We start from the raw sequence: 21820 nt of genomic DNA, 5'->3' as shown, positions 1-21820 counted from the left end.
TTTGTTGTTTCAATGCCAAATTTTATTTTTAATACCAAAGGTTACTGTCACTGTTCTAGCTCCACAGTATGAAAGCCATGACGTCTCTCTCTCTCAGTTCTCTGGGCGGGTAAAGCAGGCAGAGAGGATACCCAGGGCTCGGTTTACATCTATCACCATTTCTAGCCCATGGCTGGGGGTACGCATGAAAATATATTAAAAAAAACTCATAAAATTAAATGTTTTTGCAATGGGACCTTTAAGCCAACACTCTCTACTAAAGGATTTTAAGAGGTTTTTAGTATTGAATGTTGCAAGAAAATAACAAATAATGGGAAAAGTCAATAAGTAAATTAATATAGGCTACATTCCAAGTCACACATCTAAAATGAATGTAGTCTACAACAGTACTACCTTTGTGATGTGTATAATGTTCAGGTTTTGTCAAAACAGTTTGGTGTTGATTCAAGTTTCTGATCATTTTGGCACACAAAATCCACCCCATTTAGATGTATTCTAAATGTTAGGAACACTCTGTGGTAATTAGTGCTGCCTAGCTGTTCCCAATAGACTGGCAACTGAGGGTAATTGTATGTAACTTTTTTAATTTTTTTTATTTATTACCAGGTTTAATACTTGTGTGCCCCAGGTTTGCTTTAGTAGATTTAAAACTAAAACGTTAAAAGATAGATAGATAGATAGATAGATAGATAGATAGATAGATAGATAGATAGATAGATAGATGTTTATTGATCCCAAGAAAAATGGGAAATTCCTGTGTTACAGCAGCAAAATCAGTCACAAATTGCACAAAAATATAAATATAAATGAAATACTAGGAAAAATATACATACATACAATATACATGAAATAATAATACGAATAAGTAAAAAGAACAAATACTTGAATATGTATAGGATGGGGGAACAAAAATGTGCAACTGCTTAAATAATATGCTAAAATGTAAATGTAAATAAACCAAATGTCCAGGTTGCATTAGTGCAGTAGTGTGGTGTCCAAAAGTCTCATCTACCACCCAGTGATGACGTGTTAAAAAGTGTTATTGCTTGTGGAATGAATGATTTTCTGTAGCGCTTGTATATTCATATGAGTGTAGTATAGGTACAGTTTAAAGAATATTTATTATTTAAGTACTTGAGTTATTTTGTAGGAAAACATATAAGACAAAACACATTATTCACAGAGGAGCATTTTATATGCCTTACAATGTGTGTTTGTAGGGATCATTAAGTTATATTCTCTATGGCTCAAGGATTCCCCCATGTGACGTCATCACACAGCCTGATCTGTTTGCTGTTGAACTGAAAGAGAAACCCATTTTATTTAATTCACAAATTATAACTGCAAAGTAATATGTTAATTATATTTTCGGGCACTGACGCACTGACAATCAGCAGGATGGCGATCCCTGGCTGTCCTGCATACTCAACCCATCACCACCAGATGTCTCTCCTCACTAAGCCACCGTGAGATCGCCATGAGTAAACTGTGATAAATACCCGCAGAAACAGGGCTTGGTTCTGTCAGGCTTCATCCACATTAAAATCCCAGGCTGCCATTGGAGAGCCCGTTGGCAAGAGCGAACAGGACGCAGACGCAGGAGATATCGCAGGAAGGCGCCCGACGAACGCAGTGTCCATCACTTCAGCTCATGTAACCAGACAGCGTATGTTGGAGGCAGTTATTTAACAAAAACAACTTCGTTTTAAAAAAAAAAGAGAGAAAAGAAGGCGAGAAAATGGGACATACCGCAATATTGATGGCTGTATTGTCCTACTGCGTGTTGGAGAACGTCGAGGTAAGAGCAAGACAATCTGAACCATTTGTAGCCTACCGATGGTGTAATGTAATTTTTCTGTCCGTTTAACTGAATGTCGATGTGGACAAAATGCTGTGTTATAGTTTTATCGACATTACTCATGCCACGCATACAGCTGCCTCTTTCTCTATATTGCTGACACGCACCCTTATCTAGGGCAGGTTTCATTTGAAAATGCATCCTCGGGCTCCGTCCTATGTCAACAAGAGTAACGACACACAGAGTCCGAGAAAACGCAGTGACAGTGAATGGATTTTAAATGCAAATACTGCAATGGCATGGAAGCTCACTCTCAGGACGTAAATATAAGAGACTTCATAGAGACGTGGTTTACAGTTCATTTGGCTCGCTGCGTCAAGTCTGGGCCTGTGTCGGACATGAATAATGTCACATAGGCCTTTTGATCTGTGCAAGGATGGAGCTTAAATCCCATTTCATTGGAATGGGACATCTGGCCTTGTCAGAGAGAGAATCAGCTTGCATCCGTCCTTTAGAGGAGTGGTGCATCTCTTGAGCAGGATGGAGTCATGCATATGCAACTGCTGTTTTGTGTTACATTTGGTCTTCATGACAGAGCAGTGAATAGATTAGAAAATTCCCAATGTAATCTCTCAGTGAGAATCAGGAAAAGTCACATTGCAGTTGATCGTCCTCTTGCATGTAGCTGTATTTCTAAATATGTTGCCTTGAACATGCATGTAAATAAACTGATCATCCAAGAGGCTGTGACTTTGATTGGACAAAGAGTGCAATACAGAGTATACAAATGAGAGATATGGGGTCATCTCGTTGGCATCTGTCTCCCATCAATAGGTAGAGAGGAGATAGTGAAAGTCACTGATAGAGAGCGACTGATCAATGGGCCGCCAGCTGCTTCCACCTCCCGCCTGTCTCATCACGACTTACAGCAGACACAGTTTGATGGACACTGCCTTTGATAACTCTTTAGTCATCCATCATGCCCCCCACTGTAATAGACCTATGGCAGGAATTGAGGTTGGAGCATGGACATTTGTGCGTAGGAGCAGGGTGGTGTTTGGAGGTGAGCGTGAGTGTGGAGGAGAGGTGGATGAGTCATGATGTCCCAGCTGGAGCCTTGTTTCAGGTCAAATGTACTTTTCCACCTGGAAATGAAGAGTGAATGAAGCGACCCTATTGTATGTAGAATATTGAGTTCCTAAGAGGATTTGTGAGATGTTTATTTATTAGCCATCTTCCACAGTGAGTATGTAGCAGTCATGATAAAGCCTCTCCTTTCACTCTGAAATAATTTCACTTCTCTAAGAGCCTTAGCGGGATTACTGCTATGCTAAGGAACAGGCTTTAGCGTCATACAAGGAGACCTACCCATGAAGGTTTACACTGAAGATTACGCTGTGAGAGGGTTGGCGGGCTGGATTACACTGTGGTATTAGTCCTAATAAAGCTGTCAGCTTTCCTTAATTTACTCAACATTCCTTCAGCTGAAATGTGCGAATTGGATCAATTTGTTTTTATCTCTCTTTTAAAGTGAAATTTATTTAAATGTGTCAGTGCACTGGGATAATCAAAACGTAATCAAATTAAATTTCCACGTTGCATTCTGGATTAGTTTGTTTTAGCTGATATACAAATTCAGCATCGTCCTGTGTTCTGATCAGACAGACACATTGATGCCAGGTTGTCACCTATGCTAAATCCAGTAATGGCTTCCCGGGTATCTCAGCTGCAATAGCAGTTGCTGTACCTGTTGCAGCACCCAGAGCATTTAGCTAATTGACACTGAGATAGGTCATTCATGAAAAAATGACAAAAACAACCACCTTCATGGACAGCCTGCGAACTTCTATATCATGTAGTTTGACTGACTGACATCCATGGAGCAGACGAAGTTTGAATTTTAGGCTGCGCAATTAAATTGCAGCTTTATTGAAATTGCAATATGGACTAGTGCAATATCCAAATCGCAAAGGGACGCAATATTTTTTAAAGGCAAAATATGTGTCAAACCATTCTGAATGAAGTATTGTGATGATGCAGAGCTGTCCCGGCCTACAAATAGTATCCTACAGACAACAGAAAATGTCTTTGTTTGGTACAGATCCTTGCAAAAATCACACTAGAATCATTTAAGTTTTGTAAGATTTTATATTAGTCAAAGAAAATGAGAATAATGAAACAAACAGGATCATTCCCTTCATTATCGTGAATCATATTGCAATCGCAATATCAGTCAAAATAATCACAATTAAATAATTTCCTCATATCGTGCAGCCCTATTTTAATTACATTACATTTGCTGGGTTTTGGGTTCCCACAGCCTTGTGGTTGGTTACATGTCCTCTTTCATCTTTAATAAGTGTGGGCAATATGGATAACATATCACAGTCAATCACATTGTGATACTATAGAGATGGGCGCTGTAACAATATATATTGTTGATTATATACATTTCTTTAGAGAGTTCGTCATTCCATTCATCCCTAGATCATGTTGTTCATTGGTATTTAGTTTTCCGGGATTTGTTGACAATTATGTTTGTTAACAGTCAGTATAGGTTTCTGACCAATATTTTCTCAATTAATCAATTACATTTTATAATGTCAGGAAAATAGTGAGAAAAAGGACCAAGCTGACGTATTTAGGAATCCTGTTTTCTCCAATAAACACTCCACACTCCAAAGTTTCCGATCAGGAAATATTAAAAGTTTTTGCCTACATTTTTTTTTTACTTAAATGAATATTTAATAATTAAAATGACTACTGATTAATCTCTGTCAGCCGACTAATTGTTTATTGCTTCAGCTCTTATTATGCTATTGAATTACATATACCATTAAAGAGGATTTTATCGTTATCACACAGCCCTATCATGATTTAGTTTATTCTCTGGGAAATTAACACAAAACTAGATACATTTACCTGACAGCTTTGTCTTGGCTAATCCAGTAAACCAAATAATGTAACCTATCCAATTACCCTTATTGCAGTAATGGAAACATATTAAAAAGAAAATCTGATATTGTCATTTAGGTTATTGATTTGCAGCATTGCCTGCAATTATGTAATACAACACAAGATATTAAAGAACCACAGGCACTACTGCAGAAATGGTTGTTTGAAAACAGTTGACAAAAGGCATAACATCCTGCAGTATATATCATCAAACCACCCAGACCTACTCTTTAAGATTACATACATTAGGGAATCCCAATGACATTGTGAATACTCACTTATCAACAACACATACAGCCAGACTTGAACTCACGTGCCCAGTTTTTGCTACAACAAAACCCCCACACAGGAAAATCTGATTAATGAAAGCAATCTACAAAGATTGTGTTTGTGTGAAGCCATATTTAATCATAAAAAGAGGAAGCTATAGGAACTACACCTATGCTCAGCTTAAGGATTTATCAAGATAAATGACTGCAGTGTGGACCTGAGCCTGAGCACTCCAGTCCAGAGAGGCTGCAGAAGAAGAGTTGTCACAGACGTAGAAACTAACCCACCATATCTACAGGTTTCAGCATATACAGAAGCATAAAGGGTGGAAGAGAAAATGGAAGGAACAAGCAGAGTAAGACATAGGTTTTAGTATGGCTGAAGATAAAATAAAAATGGTGAGTCATAAAGCTGCTGTGTAACCCCCCTCTTCCACCAATACATCTCCACCAACAGCAGTTTCAGGCCTTATGCTGGAATACAGCCATACAGATCTATGCACCTCCCACTGCGATCTGCCTCTCAGTGCAGTAACACAAGAGGATTTATTGGGGGGAAAAACAAGAAAGAAAGATAAGGACAACGACTTCTCTTTCTCTCTCTCTCTCTCTCTCTCTCACAGACACACAGACACACACTCACTGCCCTACACTCACTTAATTAATTTTAGAGCCAAGAGATAATCTGGTTCCACTAATGGATTCCCGTGCGCTTGCTATTCTCTACTATATCCACAGGCAAGTGGGCATAAAACATACCATTTTGTTGTATCACATGTTTTCCCCCTGTTCTCTGTATCTGAGTTCCTTTCCAATGGTTTTGATGTGCAGCACACTCACAAGACCAAGATTAAATCCTGCAGAGTCATTGTGAAATGAGAGCTGTAAAAGTGCCTTAGTAATTGAACAAATGATATTATTGCGCCCTGTTGGTCATTCTTGCAATCGACAACATTGAAACCGTGCCTTGTGCTTTGCGGTTTAGAGGGTTATTGGGAGGGGTGGTTCATTTTCTATTATGGCTACAAGTTGTTTAGAGTGTGAATGAAGAAAGTATATGTATTTGGGTCCCCAGGCATGGAGTTCTTCCAGCTCTTCTGCTGTAAATAAATTGACATTAATTGTACATTTGCATCCTCCTGATAGGTTCAAGAAAAGCTCTGCCAAATCTCAATCTTCTGGCCTTACTGAATTACTTCAAATTGTGCATCTCAGCTGGAAAGGGAGTAATTTCCAATTCAGCGTTTAATAATGTTTGCTTGCGAGGATCATCACTTTGTGTCATCTCTGCAACCTGCCACGCATAACCTGATGCGCTGCATTTGATGAGTTAATTTCGTTGGCTTCCCAGACTCCACAACTGTTTCATAATCATTAACATTAACTTCCAGTTTCCTAAAGTTTACTTTACTTATCATCATCTACCTACTGAATGTCACCTATAACATATATTGGCTGTGCCCAGGTGGTGAACTGGCATCTCTCCAGCTACCAATCCACACTCCGTACTTTGGTCCGTATGGGGACTTGAACCTGCAACCCTCCAGTTCCCTTCCCAACCCAACTCGGACTGAGCTATTGCCACCCCCAAAGTACTTGCAGATCAAATTTCTGTTAAATGTGTGGGTAAAAGCTGAAGCCCAGATGGGACTGTGTGGTTCGGATGTGTCCAGGTTTCTAATGTGTGTGTTTTCACATGTCATGAGTTTGCTCAGTGTCCCCTAGAGGGATTGAGATACCAGCATAGCCATTCTGATCACATCCATGTGGCTTGCAGGGCAGAAATATCACTGTCGCCCAAAGTCTTCACATCCTGCATAACTGGCTCAGTAAGCCTAACGGGTTGGATTTCTGCGGAAAAGTTTAATGCCATGGCGAAACGAGATGTTTAGTCCTGCCGCAGCTAGTGGGAGGTTTCAGAAGAAGCCCCCCTCAAAAGCATCTGCAGTGTGGTGATAACACTTGTCCTCCATGCTCAGGAGGAAAATGAGAGAGCGCAGTGAAACAGATTGAGGGCTGGTGGAAAGAGAGAGAGAGAGAGAGAGGGCTGGTGGAGAGATAGAGAGAGAGGATTGCCCTGGCACGGCGGATGATCTGAGAAATAGAGAGGGTGAGAGAGGATAGTGTAAGTGATGTAGAGCATGTAGAATGTTATGTGGGTTGCAGGGTGGAGTGCATGCTAATGGAGGAACCCAGCCCTATTGCTGTTCAGTCCGAGCATCTGGAAGAGCAGAGAGATCCATCTCTGTCATGTGCGTACATGTATTCACAGGTGGCCTTGAAAAGAGACAAGGGGTGCAGAGGCAAGAAAAAACCCTGTAGCCAGAGTGAAGCACTAAAAGTGGGACTGTAAAAAATCTAATTCCCTTAACGGCCGTTGCTGCAGGGTTGGAGAGAGTGTGGGGTTGGTGGGTCCGCTGAGACTGATCAGGCCAGTATTAACATTCTACAGGGGAACATTGGGAGCTGTTATGAAGGGAAATGGATGTACTTTTTTGCAGCTTGTTTTCACTCTGCTATCATTTGCACAGCATTGGCTTCAAAAAACACACGGCTCCTGTCAGACTGACTTAAAGCTCATTTCTAAGACAGAAATCCAAATGTAACAAAGGTACTGTGGTATTGATGGGTAGAAACCACTCACATACATAATTAGGTCACACACTTACACAGATAACTCAGAAATACACAAACACACACACACACACACACATTCACCACACACTTGCTGCTTTATAAAGATGGCATGCTGCAGAAGTTGCATCAATTATTAAAGGCCGTGGAAAGGTCTGGGCTCTCGCTTGTCGACGGGGCTTTGGCACTTGTCACGCAGCCTCTCTACGCTCCGATGCTAGTCCTCTCTCTTCATGCACCCTGTTTTTTTTTTTTCTTACTCCTCTTCCCCGCCCTCCAGGTCTACTCCCTAGGCTCGCTCTACAGAACACAAAAGAAAATCCCCACGCCTGTCTCCTCCTTGCCTCTGCCCCCCTCATCCCTCCTCTGTCTCTGCCCCAGCCTCCCCAGCCACATCCCAGAGGCCCTCCTTATCCCTCCCCTACCCTCTCTCACAGACACTGCTCCCCCATCTGCCTCAGCAGCTTTCAGTGGCCATTGACATCTATTAAATTTCCTTGTGTATACTTTGATTTTTCTTGAATAATTCATGCTTCAAACTCACCCTTCGTTTTCTTATTTCTTTTCTTGTTTTTTACATTTTTTCTTTATTCTTGATATTTTCAGACATCTGACTCCATCTGTCTTTTTTCCTCATAACTCTGGTTCTCTATTGTCGCAACACAAAAGCATTACCATCATATATTCTTCCAATATTAACCAATACAATTAAAAGTGAATTTCTTTGAGCAAATATTAGGAGTTACGTTGTAAGGTTTGTGCTGTAATCTGCTTGTTGGTTGTACCCATTTTCCCTAAATACATGCCATCATATTGTCTTTTAGTGATTTCCTACACCCTAAATGCTTTTTGACAATCCCCAGACAACTGGTGTAAACTTGCTGCATCCATCTATGATGTGTATGCGGAAGCCGCAAAGTTAGCCTTATATTAAGTATTGGATATTCAATGAGTATTTCAATGAGACAAACATTTGATATTTTTTCCAAATATGAAACCAGAAGGATTACCAGCAATTGTTTATTTACCAGTGTTAAATAGTGTTATTGTAGAGGAGTGCATATTTCCTCAAACACACCCTCCCTTCCCTTGAGACAAAATGTTCCCACAGCATTTAACTCGAAGCTTAGTATTCAGCAACCCTAGATTAGAGTCTCCAAAGGCTACCTGCAATTGACTCTGCCTCTATTTTATACAGTATACATAGATGGCTTACCTACTATAAACAACCAGGCTGGTGCAAGCAGCTATAGATGATACAGGGACTAAGGTGCTGCTGTGGCTGCTGTTAATCATGAACAATAAGATTCAGCCAGTCATGGGAAGAGAGAAATGGTATTCCTTTCTTTTCTCAGCTTAGGGCCATTGTACTCGCCAAGACCAAGCTGTGCCAGTTAACAGCCAATACTCGACCACGCTCATCTTACAAATTGGATACTTCGCATGAGTCTAGTAGAGGTTTGAAAAAAGAATGTAATAAAAGCATAAATCAGAAATGGAGGTTCCAGGTCCCGGTAAGGGGTCTTCTGTTCAGATTGTCTCAATGATTAAACCATTTTCCCTTCAGCAGGACACTCTGTGGAGACTTTATGGCCTGAGGACATGAGATAACACTAATATTTAATCTACTCAGTGATTCTGGAGCACAGACTGGCAGGCTGCACCGCCAGCACGCATTATCTCACCAGAGTGATCCGGTCTAAAATAACACTGCAAAGACTAATGCAAGACGGGACATGTCCGCCTTATATGATCTCAGTTGTCATTAATATTTGTCCTCAGTGGATTTGTCAAACTGTGCTTTCTAGTGCTACTGAAATGTAAAATTGCTTGTTTTGAATATGATGCACAAAGACACTTGGTGAGGTGATTGCTGCCAATGATAATTAGATGATTCAAATTTGTTAATCTTGTGTAATAGTGAGTATGAACATACTTAAAGGTTGACTTGGAGGGACAGTTGGTAAAACAAAAATGGAAAGCTAACCAGTTGTGTTGTAACACGCAGGCTGTGCTGGCACTGAATAAGGAATAAGAGAAACATGACTAATCATTATGTCAGTGGCTTAGTCACCACATTGAGATTTACCGAGAGTGAATCATCAAAAACAATACAATATAATGCTGTCACTGATAGTGGTGTAATAGCAGCCAAGACTTTGGTAAATATGGTATATTGTATTAATCATATTTATTATGTTAATACTAATGATGTATTTTATTATAATTTATTTTGTATTATATTGTACTAAATATGTTTACAGCTGTGGCGAACAATCATTTTCTTGATTGATCTGTAGATTTTTGCAATGATCCGAGTAATTAATCAACAATTTCCCAGAGGCCAAGGTAGTGATGAAAAATTCTTTGATTTCCCCAAAGATATACAGTTTCCAGTCATATGAAATGTTTAAAAAGTAACAAATCCTCATATGTGAAAAGCTCATTTTGTCAGCATTATGTTTGTCATTCTTCATGAAAAAATCTTTTAATATTAATTCAATAAAAATATAGTAATTTATTTAAGTTTTCACTGCCTCTAAAGTGAGTCAATTAGCCCAGCTCAGCAGGGCCCAGTATTGTATAAAGTCATTTAAGTGGCGTGTAAACAACAGACAGTGATTACGAAGACAACAAACCATTAAGCCAGCGGTCAGCGACCCGCCATGGATACAATGTTGAACCAAACATTGAGAGAGAGCGAGTGGCAGACAGAAAACAAGCGGGAGAGGGACTGAGTGACATGCTTGAAATTCTGTAGGGAACCAGTTGCTACGGTAACAGGGAAGGTAGCTGGCTCCTGTGGGTGGCGTTACCATGGCAACCACCCTTAGTGGCCAAGTGATGCTGGGAGGGAGAAGAGGAGAGGCCTAAAAAAATGTTTGTTTACGGGTTTGATGGGAACAAGTGAGACAGACGAAGAGGACAACAAGTGAATGGAAGCTGATGCCAGCCGTGTCACTCACTGTTTCATCCAGTTCCACTGGAGCAGAACCTTGATTTTTTTATTTTTTTTACTTTGGTTTGTACAAGTGGCAAGCCGGTCCCAGCGGGCCCTATCATTAGCTGTTCATCCTGCTGTTCACTAACAGAGCACCTCATTACCATGAAGAGTAGGCCAAAGATGCTGTGCAGGGCAACATACTCTCTGAGAAACCTGGGAAGAGGTTATCCCCTCATTATGTCTTTACCGTTTGTTGGGGTAATGCTAGCCACACTGTAAATTCGGATCACTCACTGGGAGTTAAAAACCAGTTTGTTCCCACTGTGGCAACACCACACGCCTCTGGTTTAAAGCCATGAGCCAACATGTTGTGAAGTTTGGTTAAATGTTACATACACATACCATTATACTTTATGTGATGTATAACGTATTGTATGGAGTATGGATGTCCGGTCTCCGCCACAGTTAAAAAGATCAATAATTGCTTTTAGCTCAACAAATATAATATAATAATATAATACTGATGTAAATAAATACACACAACCACACCTCTACCTCACATTCTCTTTGTAAGGCTCAGATATAGTATAACCTCAGAGCCTCATTTTCATAAGATGCATCTGCTAGAGATGCTCCCAGGGGAGTAGGCATGATGTGATTAGAATTGTGCATGTGCATAAATCAGAGACAGAAAGAAAAAGATATATGAATGTTTTAACCCCCTTTCCATTCTCCCCCTCCTTTGTCAACATCTCTTCCCTATGCAGTATATCACTCCATCGTTGGCTGTTTTATGTGCACAATCAGTTCAGCACAGTTTTTATTTATTTGACTTGTTTAGATTTAAAAGGCTCATTAGCAATTATTAAAAAACCAAGATATAGAATACAGCAGAAAAAAACATAACCAGTTCCTTATTTACATATTTTGTGCTACTAAAGTACAAAGAGCATAGGAGATCATAAGTCATATGGATGACATGCATCCAGATCCCAAAGGACTCATTGTTTTCTGAAAAGAATATGAACTTGACAAATAATTTAAAATCATAAAATCTTACTTGAGTAATTTAAGTTCCAAAGCAATTTATTGTGTTCCTGCCAGATTCACTCCAAATCGTTATAATTGAACATGAAACTCTATTGGCAGATTCTTTTACTTTTTTTAACAAGCACAATATGCAGTGTAGACAGATCTGTAGAGGGTACACTTACCAAGTATGTGCAATACTCACAAAGTGCATGAAGAGACAGCGAAGTACAAGTAGAACTGGGGGAGAGATGACGTGCGGATCCAAAGGAGAATACCCAGGAACAAAGACTTCAGTGCAAATTGGCTGCAAATACAACAGAGTCAAAGGCAGAGTGAAGAGCTTGAGATGCAGCAAAGGCCCAGAGTGTGAGATAAGAAGAAAGCAAGAAGAAGCATCAGATAATTTTGATGCTGGCTGCCTGCTGTTTGTCAGGGAAAGTCTGTTTTTTAAATAGATCAATTATTACAGTCTTTTAACCTAAACATACCCTCATTTAGGATTTCAGATTCCTACTTAAAACATGCTTTAAGGGCATTATGGTATTGCTTTAAGACCTCCAGTCTTGTCTCCCCCTGCATAAAATAAACACTTGTCCAATAACTTACTCTACTATAAATAAAGTTACAATTTCTATAAATATCCTTTGTCTGAAATTGAAAATCATGTTACTGTCTAATCTCCATTTACCTGCTAAATTCAGAGTGAAGGGCTTGAGAGGCAACAAAGGCCCAGAGTGTGAGATTAGAATGTTTGGTTCCAGGGTGGATTACCCATTCTAGAGATCCAGCTCAAAGTCTGTCAGTCATTTAAATGGGGAACTAAATTAAATGCTGCTCATGTCCTGCACTTTTCTATCATTACAAAATTATGTTTTGCTTATCAGAAGAGAGGTTAAAACTATGTATGTGGGAGAAAAGGCAACAATAGCCTGTAGAAAATTATTGTCTTTGTGTTTAATACATTCCAGCTGTGACAATGCACACCATATACTTGCTAATAGAAATTCGAACCTTTGAGTCACAGATATGACTGAAGACCTTTGAATGTACAGTATGTACCACATAAATACAGATTTGTAGAGCTTGTTTGCATTGTGTCAGTATTAAAATCTGCCTTGATTCAGTGGCAATTGTGTGACATTAGGATGTTTCAGATGGACCTGAAGTGTTGAAATCTGCGCTAAGCCTTTGATTCCTTCAATCCCTGAGGTAGCTCTTCAGCTTGAAATTGTATCTGCAGACTCACAGTGTTTGGTATTACCATGTTGGCATTCCCATGTTGTGTTGCTTAACTGTGAGGGAGGTTCAGCAGTGTTATGTAACAGCAGAAATGCATCAACAGTGCTAGCAGAAGACAAAATCATTTCAGTTTGGCAATTTGGAAAAAGCTCTCTGGACTATGGTCTCCAGTTTTCTGGCTGTATTTATTTTAATGAAATATTATTATGCAGTTTTCTGTGTCCCATATATCTACAGGAGAGGATCTGGGAAATGAAAAACTACCCTTTGTGTTTTTGTCCTTTCTGGAGAGTAAACACGCACAGTGTGGCGTCATTATGGTGAGTCAGAAACAGCATTTGTTGAAATGTGGGTGGAACAGAGAGGAAGACAGAAGTTGAGCCTACTCTATGCAAGTATCAAAATCACTTGTTTAATTTGGAATATTGCGTATGCTGCCTTCCCAGAGAAATGGAAGCACCATGCGTGAAATCAATGTTGTGGGAGTTTCCTGTTTTGTTCCTCTGATTGCTTTGGACATTCCTGACGTTTTACCACAGATGCTGCTGAAAGGCAGGACGTTTAAATGATTAAAAAAAAGCTCACAGGAAACATATCTGTAACAATGTTACCAGCACAATGGGAGTAAAATACAGGTGTGTGTTTAATGGAGTGTAATATAAAAAGAGAAAGGGGAAAAGAGATGCAGGATGTCAGTACACCTGTATACATGATATTTATCATGGGTCATGCGAGTCCTAGATGGGAAAGGTGGTCATTGGACTTCTGTTGAGTCCCATGGGGCTGTCATACATCAGGGAAATTGGTGTCTAACATAAATGATTCCGAGTTACGGACCTTTACAGAATAAAGAAATCAGTCTCTTTCTTATTTCCCATATACAGCAGCATGTAGACTGCTATTTGGAAAGATATATGCTAAAATCTAGAGAATATAATATATATTCAGACCCCAGTGTGCACAAATCTTAAGACTCCTAAATAACTACAATCATAAAATGGTTGGCACTGCCACCCTTCAGATCTATGATGTCTCTAGTAGTGATGCCATCTGACATGCCCTGTATTTTAAGCTATGCTTGAAATTAAACCAAATATTTGGAGCTGGTTTTGGCTGCTGTTCCAGACCTAGATGAACCCTGGTGATTATTGGGCCATCTGTTCCCAGTGTGCCCAGCTGGAGGGTGGACCGCTGTAATCTGGACTGATGAGACCTGACTTAGAGAAGGCCATAATATTTGCACATCTTTGCAACCAAAAAGCCTCTGTCATAATGGTTGGTGGTCAGGCATTGAAATAAGGCATTCAGATTAGTATGTAATACGTAACCTTACAGATGTGGTTTACAGTAGGACGCAATATAACAATACATAAAACACGATGCAATATGTTCCACTCTGCCCATCAGTCTCTTCTGAATAGAAAATGAATGCTTTAATAAGCCATTAGTCAAAGATGTATATTAATGAGTGTCAATGTGCTGAGCTAACCTGCTCTATCCTCCTTTGTCCCTTCTGCACCATAAGAGTCTGGCAGACTAATGTTGCTACTGTCTAATAACTACATGCCACACCAGGAAGAGGCCTGATGGAGTCTATGAATAATTAACCAACATGATTACAATGATGAATGCTCACAAATCTCTCTGGCCATTTAGCACTGACCTAGGGAGGGAGGCCGAGTGTCAGGCTTTGTGTGAAAGCTGTTAGGGAGGGAGGGGAAGACAAGAAAGATATCAAGGATAGGGTGGCTAAGGGTGGATCGTGCTCAGCCTTGAGAGGAAGCAGAGAGGGGAATATAGAGAGAAAGAGTGAAGGAGGGGCAGGAAGACACCCACTATTCAGCCATCTGTGCTGCAGAGATGCACAAAGACATGCTCAGAAAGGTGTGCGTGCGTGCGTGAATGCGTGCTTTTCGTACATGCATGAGTTGCATCGATGAGGCCTATTTGTACGTGGGTGTGTTCCCTACATGAGTGATGGAAAGTGGCCAGTCCACAAAGTAACAGCAATCACGAGCAATCCTAGCTAACCAGTCTTTCACACCAAGACTGACAAAGCTCATAGTTTGCACTGTAGATAGATTTAATAGTAAAAAAAAATTTAATTACATGTATCACCAGCGATATTATATTAATAAAAATATTTATCTGGGAATCTAATTACTTGAAGTATATAAACTCTGATAGCAACATTTAGTAGTATTGAGAGCAAATTGACTATGTACAAATATTGTTGCCTGGATCTTCAGGTCCTGGAATTTTACGAGTGGTCTGTCCTTGTGATGCATGGTTTATTACGTTGTCACTACATGGTATATTTTAGTTAAATGGGATATCCCAGATCCCTGTTGCTAGGGAGTAGGGATTAGATCCTCAGGGGTCTGATGTCTCTAGTTAATTATCAAGTGTCAAGCAAGCTCTCTGCAATATATCTCTGACCAAAGAGTCTGTATTTATGTAGTAGCTAGTGTATTTTTAAGTAAGCACCATAGTGTTTTACACAACGTATGAACAGATACACACATGTACCTTGTAATAAGAGATGAACTTAAGGAAACATGAAGCAGGATCAAAAGCACAATTAATCATAATTGTATGCAAGGGAATAAAAGTAATCTTAGTGCTATCAAAGGCCCCTACGATATGTGACTGTAATTACACTGCTCCATGCTCTGAGCACTAAAAGAATCTACCTAAAGCATCTGATGCATTTATGGCATGGTTGTCCAATGTACAGTCTGGCAGCAACTTATAAAAGGTGACAAATGATGGGTGGGCTCCTCTCCCCCGCCTTTACTGGTCTGGCTTGCCTGCCAGGGCCGGAGATTGCATCATTACAGAGGATGAAGTCATCCCGCAACATAAGGGTGGAACAGGTGCTGAAAATTTAATTAGACCAGTGTGGAAGATGCTGAGGAGCATGTAAATGTACTGCCCTGGCCCAAACCCAGCCCTGACTGGCAGAAGTATTTATTTTACAAGATCATATCTGTTGGAGGTTCTTAGTTTGGGTATCCCACGCTGCAGCATCATGTACTAGAGGAATATCTGTGAAAATATGATTAACCATTGATATATGTGCATTAGCTTTTCCACAACTTCTGGGACAGTGTATCCTTGTCTCTATGGGATCACTTAGTTTCATTGTAAAGCTTTCTGCTACTGCAATTGTGGAGGCACACATGTGTGAAATGTGAAGCAGCACAGTCAGTATTCAGCGGATATGGAGAAGCAGATCAGAGAAAAATATAATTTCAAGGGAGCTAACGGATGCAAAGAAGAACCTGATGTAAAAGCAGAAAGCCAATCGATGCTTTATATCACCAGGTCGTTATTAATGATGCAGCATTCTCTGCAGTGGGGAGCTGTCAGGCTTCTGGGCTGTCTGCCTGTTCAGCTTCCTCAGCACTAGGACATGATATGTGGGATGGTTGATCAGTGCTGCCTTACCAATGTCTGAACCTCTTGCAGACTGTACTGCACAGAGATGCTTCAGTACACTACTGTCTTTTCTCACTGAGGCATGGAGAGCGGCTCTGTGGCCTGTCCTTTGCTGAAGAACAGGCATAATTGTTGACAGATTGTGAAGCATTATTGTGAAGCCAACTGGATCAGTGTGCCTCAGCGAGACTCCGAGTGGGTCTTACACTGCCTTGCTCACACCACGACAGTCTTAACACTAAATACAATTTGCGTACCACCAAGTAACTGAAAATCTTTGTCTTCATGTTTGTCGCTCCTAAGGGAAGGACAGACATAAATTGTAAGTACAAAACATGGACAAAACAGCTTAATGAAGGCCTGAGAATTATTCACAATAGCAACAGCTATTTTTAGCTGTGAATAAAAAGCCTAATCCCTTACCACACAGGACTATTGTCTTTCTATTTAATCTATACAGCAATGTGTCTACTAAAGACCTCATAGCATTGAGAGAAAAGCATGTTTTACTTTTTGTAATTTGTGTACGCATTACTCTTCTGCTTTGATTGAATAAATAAAAAATATATTTTCAAAATATATTCAGTAAAATTGCATATATGTTGTGAATCACGTAAAATGAGTCTCCAGCCATGAGAGGCTGCACTCAGGCACAGCATGGCTTTGAGCTAAATACTAATATATTAGAGGTATAATGTTTACCATGTTCAATATATTAGTTAAGCATGTTAACATGCTAACATTTTACTAATAAGCGCTAAACACAAAGGGAATCTGAGGCTGATGGAAATGTCATTCACTTTACAGATAATTGGTCATCAACCAAAGTATAGGACAAATTAGATGTTTTGACCTGATGATGGTGCTAGAGGTAAAGTCTGTGGACTAATAAAGTCATTACAAGACACTGTAATTTAACCATGAATGTATGTACCAAATTTCATGGCAATCATTCCAGATATTTCACTAAAACCAAAAATGTTGACCTTGTGATGGCGTTAGGAAAAAAGTCAGGGGATCTCAAAGTCAGTAGGCTTCATCTCTGGGCATCATGGACGTCTATCCATCCAATAGTGGTTGAGATATTTCAGGCAGGTTCAAAGTGGTGGACCAACCGACCGATAGACTAACATTATCATTTACATGATCTGTCTCAACCTTCTTTATCAAATGACGATTGTTATGTTGTTAGACTCTGCTCTTGGTTGAATGACCAACTTGCCATTAGCAACATCCTCTCTAATCAAATCCTCTCCATCGTCCTCAACAGCACTCTGGTACATAAACATGTGTATTTTACAGTAATACCAATGATATGTGTTCTAAGGCTTAAAAATAAATGACATGATGCAATCAGTTGAACGGGGCAAAAAGTACCATAGATACTATTTAGCAAGTCCTGCTGAAAGGTATTTTAGCATTAATTGCCTAGGTATTTTATGATTATTGTCTGGCTTAATTGTAAAAGATATATATATATATATATATATATATATATATATATATATATATATATATATATATATATATTGTGTAATACAGTAATTAAAGCTATAATGCGTAGTTCCTGCGGTGTGGGTTCCATGAGCAATTATATAATGACAACAAACTGTTGGTGCGTATGATACAAGCCTTCTGTGACCATGCACAGCCCCCCCCCCCCCCCTCCCCCACACACACACTTTTGCTAGTAGCTAAGGAGGACAGAAAGGATTAAACAAAAACAAAAAAAACATGCTGTACTCTTCAAAAGAGGTATTTATCTTTACTCAAGTTTCTGCGCGGGAAAGTCACCAGACGCCACAATCTTCTGAAGACAGACCTACAGAGAAATACAGACAGGGTTTTGTGGAGCGGATAGTCTTAATTAGCTGTGTAGCAACTCATTTGGCAATGGTTTGAATGTAACGGATGTTCATTAATATCAAAAAGTTACATTCTAAAGCTTTAAGGTTCCACGTAACTAAACATGATCCAATAAAAAAGCTAATGAAAACAATATGTTCTCAAAACAAGTACAGTCAACAACATTCACTGGAAGGAAATCCGGCTTCTATCGTCATGCCCGGCTTAAAGCACAGTCTTGCCAGATGTTTCCTAGACTCATTAGTGTTGCATTAACTGATTTCCCAGGTCATTGTTTATTTTTCCAAAAAATGGGTCCACAATCTGACCATTTTACGTGGATAACTAAAAATGTTAAATACCACAAAATACATTTCTGTCCAGCAACTGATGCTTCCTTAAAAGGGTTCTTACCATATCTGAGTAAAAACAAAAAGGACTGGCGCATGTTGACGACAGCTTGGGTTATTGCTGTGAGAATACGATGCAGTACGATGAAACACATACTGTACAAAGGCACTGTGTAGCTTTTACACAACAGAGAAGACTGAGTCTATGTGATGTCAGCCCCTAAGCAAGGTTTATGGGATACTGTGGCTGTGTGGTGGTGACCAGCGTGTGGCGAATGAGTGATCATAAGAGACCAAAAGAAGTGTACATCATAAAACAGTATTTTTTTTTGTGGGTTATCACAAGAGGGAGATCTAATCTTTTTCCAGATCAGGCTGGAGGCTGGGTGTGCGGCCTTGTATGGAGGTCAGGGCCTCAAGCTCCTGATGGACTGCTATTGATTGGGGGGAACGTGGCGATACAGTTGCAGTCGCTCAGCATTGATTTTCTGCAAGTGCAGTAGTGGAGAGCAGGCAGAATGAGAGAGCTAGACCAGGGGGAGCTGCCAGGTTATCTTCTCAAATATCCGGAAGTATTTTTCTTTTTTTTCGTGGCACTGACCTTCCCTGAGTCAAAGAGATATATCTATTTAGACATTAGGTCAGCAGCTTCAGCAGTGTTTTGCTCATCGAACAATATTCTTAAACAATAAAAAGCTCAAATTCAGCACTGTCAATAACTAACTTATACCTAAAAAAGTAATTCAGAATTTAATTTGTGTATAATCCACGTAATTGTGAGCCAGGATGTGCAGGATTGCCTATAAGGAGGAAGTCAGGCGGATTAATTTATAAAGTGTCAAGGCCCCTGGGGAGGAGGTCAAGGTAGACGGATGGGTCAAAAAACACACAGGACTCCCACCCAGAAGTAGGCTTTTTGTGTCTGTGTGAAAGCAAAAGTCACCGTTGACTTATTTTACATTACTTTTGTTAAGTAACTTGTGTACTTAACTAACGTCATATATGTCAGTAATGTAACAAACATACTTATTTTTAACCCTAATCACGATGTTTTAGATTCGTAGCCTAAACAGGTTGAGCACTGCAATGTAGCTGAAAATGTGTAGGATAACATTTTGTAAGATATCATACAAACTGCAAATAAGAGTTGGTTTTCCAAACCAAATGTTTAGTTATTTTGGCCATAGTTTTCATTAATTTAACTGTAGGGTGATTATTAACTTGAAACTTGCTTGAGATGAATAATCAATCACCCTGAAGTTGTCAGCAAGCGTGAACAACCAAAGCTTTAGAACTGGCTGCAAAACAGCATTGTTTTAGAAAGCAATATTTTTAAAATCCCAGAAGGCAAACAATGGGAAAATATGCACAACAAGAAAAATGAGTTATGTTCAAAGTGTGAATCTATCCTGTAGCATGTTGACTGTGACAGATTGCCTGTCACGAGCTCATTTGCTCATCATCCACTGGCAATGAAAAGTAGATCCGTGATTTGTAAGAAATCTGCTAGGACATGCAAAAACACAACCTCCTCTTAGCGTAATTATAATGCAAAGACTGCTCAGGGCCTTTTAAATTTATTGTACATTTACTCAAAGGGTTTTATATATTTATTTTATTCTGTATGAATTTTAATTAGGACTTCAAACACTTGAGCTCCGGTTGGCCAAAGCAGGGCTTCCCTTTGATCAGGCGTCACTCTCCCATATTTTATCTCCTCCATTTCTTCCCTTTGGGTGACTTCTTTCTAATTGGCTCAGCGTCGCTGGCCTAGTCTGTCATCAGTATGTCTATCTCTCGGTCTGTCAGCGCAGATGAAAGGATATGCGTGTTACATACAGTAGGCTCCGGGGCGCGGGATGCCTTTTTGAGGAGTTGGGAGGTTGGACAGTAAACATTATTGCATGCTCTCTACCATGAATGTTACTGTCAAGTAATGCACTAAGAAACTCACATATTTTACTCACGCTAAGTGACCTCCAGCAGACTGTGTGCATGTCTTTGGTAAACAACTCATGTTTGCACCTGTGATGACTCAGACATCCAACATAATATACCTTTGCACTTTGATTTTTGAAGGCTTGCTGCCATCCCATTTCTTAAAAAAACTGTTTTGTCTGTTAGGACAGAAGAAGTCCTTGTTTGTGCTGTTTTCCTCCTCCTGCCTAACCCCTCCCCTCCTTTATTCCTCCCTGGGCTCTCGCTGTCTCTGTGCTGTGTGTTAATGTAGTGAAGTGGCCCATCGGTCAATGAGCTTGTATTAACACCTGACTCCCAACCTTAGCTGCTGTTTCTTCCCTCCCCCAGGCCGACAACATATCCCACGATCAATAACAACATCCTAGAAGCCCGCTGGAGAAGGGGAAAAAGAAGGGGGGGGGGGGGGCAATCTTTTACATACTCTAGTATGTTTTTGCTATACACCATCCTTTTCATCTACCATCCATTCCTTTTGTCAGCTGTCTCTGCTGTGGGCAAACAGGGAGCATATGCCACCAGTCAATAACTCCTTTTATTGGCTCTTTCTGTCATTCACTTCAGGGTTATTTCAACAGGGAGTCTTTCCTGAATTTTTAGGTTTTCGATATTCTCTTTAAGCTTGCAGTGTGCACTCAGTTCTCCTGTGCATTAGCATCTACTTCCTTCCTCTACATTCTCGCCTCTCTGTTTCGATCTTACAGTCTTGTACCTTGGGTTACAATTGGGGTTGAATGTTGGATAGTGCTGGAGTGCATTTAGGAATTATCTGTGGTCTACCCACCCTGGATCAGCTTCAAACACAGTATTATCTGCCATAGTGTTTGTATTGACTCCCCCTTACCTCCCTTGTCCATTACATGCTTTTTAGGCTCTGGCTATGACCGAGGTGAACGGGCCAGGCCTCCAGGTGGCAGAGCCGCAGATTGCTATGTACTGTGGCCGTCAGCTCCTTCACATGAACCTACACACTGGCCAGTGGGAACCGGATCCTCAGGGCCGTCCAGGCTGTTTCAAAGAGCCTGGTGAAATCCTGTCCTACTGTCAAGAGGTAGGGTCCTGAAAATTGAAAAGGAAATAAGATAAATCTGAAGAACTGCAATGAACACCAGTCTGGATCAATACTTTTAATAGCAGAGCAACAGCAAAGAGCTGGTTTTGAAAGAATGTTGCACTAAATCAACACTGTTGAAGGTTTAGTAAATTTGCATATTTTTATTCTCTATTTTGCTTTTTTAACACCTGTCCCATAAATCTATATATTTAACCATATATAGTGAAGTGATGGTGGCCTGTTGGAATATTACAATATTTCATTTGTAGCACCATCCACTTT

The 21820-nt window shown here is 40.0% G+C and overlaps 1 protein-coding gene across 2 annotated transcripts in view; it reads left to right on the top strand.

Moving 5' to 3' along the window:
* Nucleotides 1–1529: 1529 nt before the first annotated feature.
* Nucleotides 1530–21820, top strand: part of aplp1 (amyloid beta (A4) precursor-like protein 1) — a 33738-nt gene continuing 13447 nt past the window's right edge. For both annotated transcript variants that reach the window (XM_032518317.1, XM_032518316.1), the window contains exons 1-2: nucleotides 1530–1798; nucleotides 21356–21535. In XM_032518317.1, coding sequence (XP_032374208.1) covers nucleotides 1739–1798; nucleotides 21356–21535 — 240 coding nt within the window. In that variant the 5' untranslated portion in view covers nucleotides 1530–1738. The remainder of the gene's footprint in view (nucleotides 1799–21355; nucleotides 21536–21820) is intronic.

Source organism: Etheostoma spectabile, chromosome 6, assembly GCF_008692095.1.
Source record: "Etheostoma spectabile isolate EspeVRDwgs_2016 chromosome 6, UIUC_Espe_1.0, whole genome shotgun sequence".
Lineage (NCBI taxonomy): Eukaryota > Metazoa > Chordata > Actinopteri > Perciformes > Percidae > Etheostoma > Etheostoma spectabile.
This window is presented reverse-complemented; position numbering and strand designations above follow the sequence as displayed.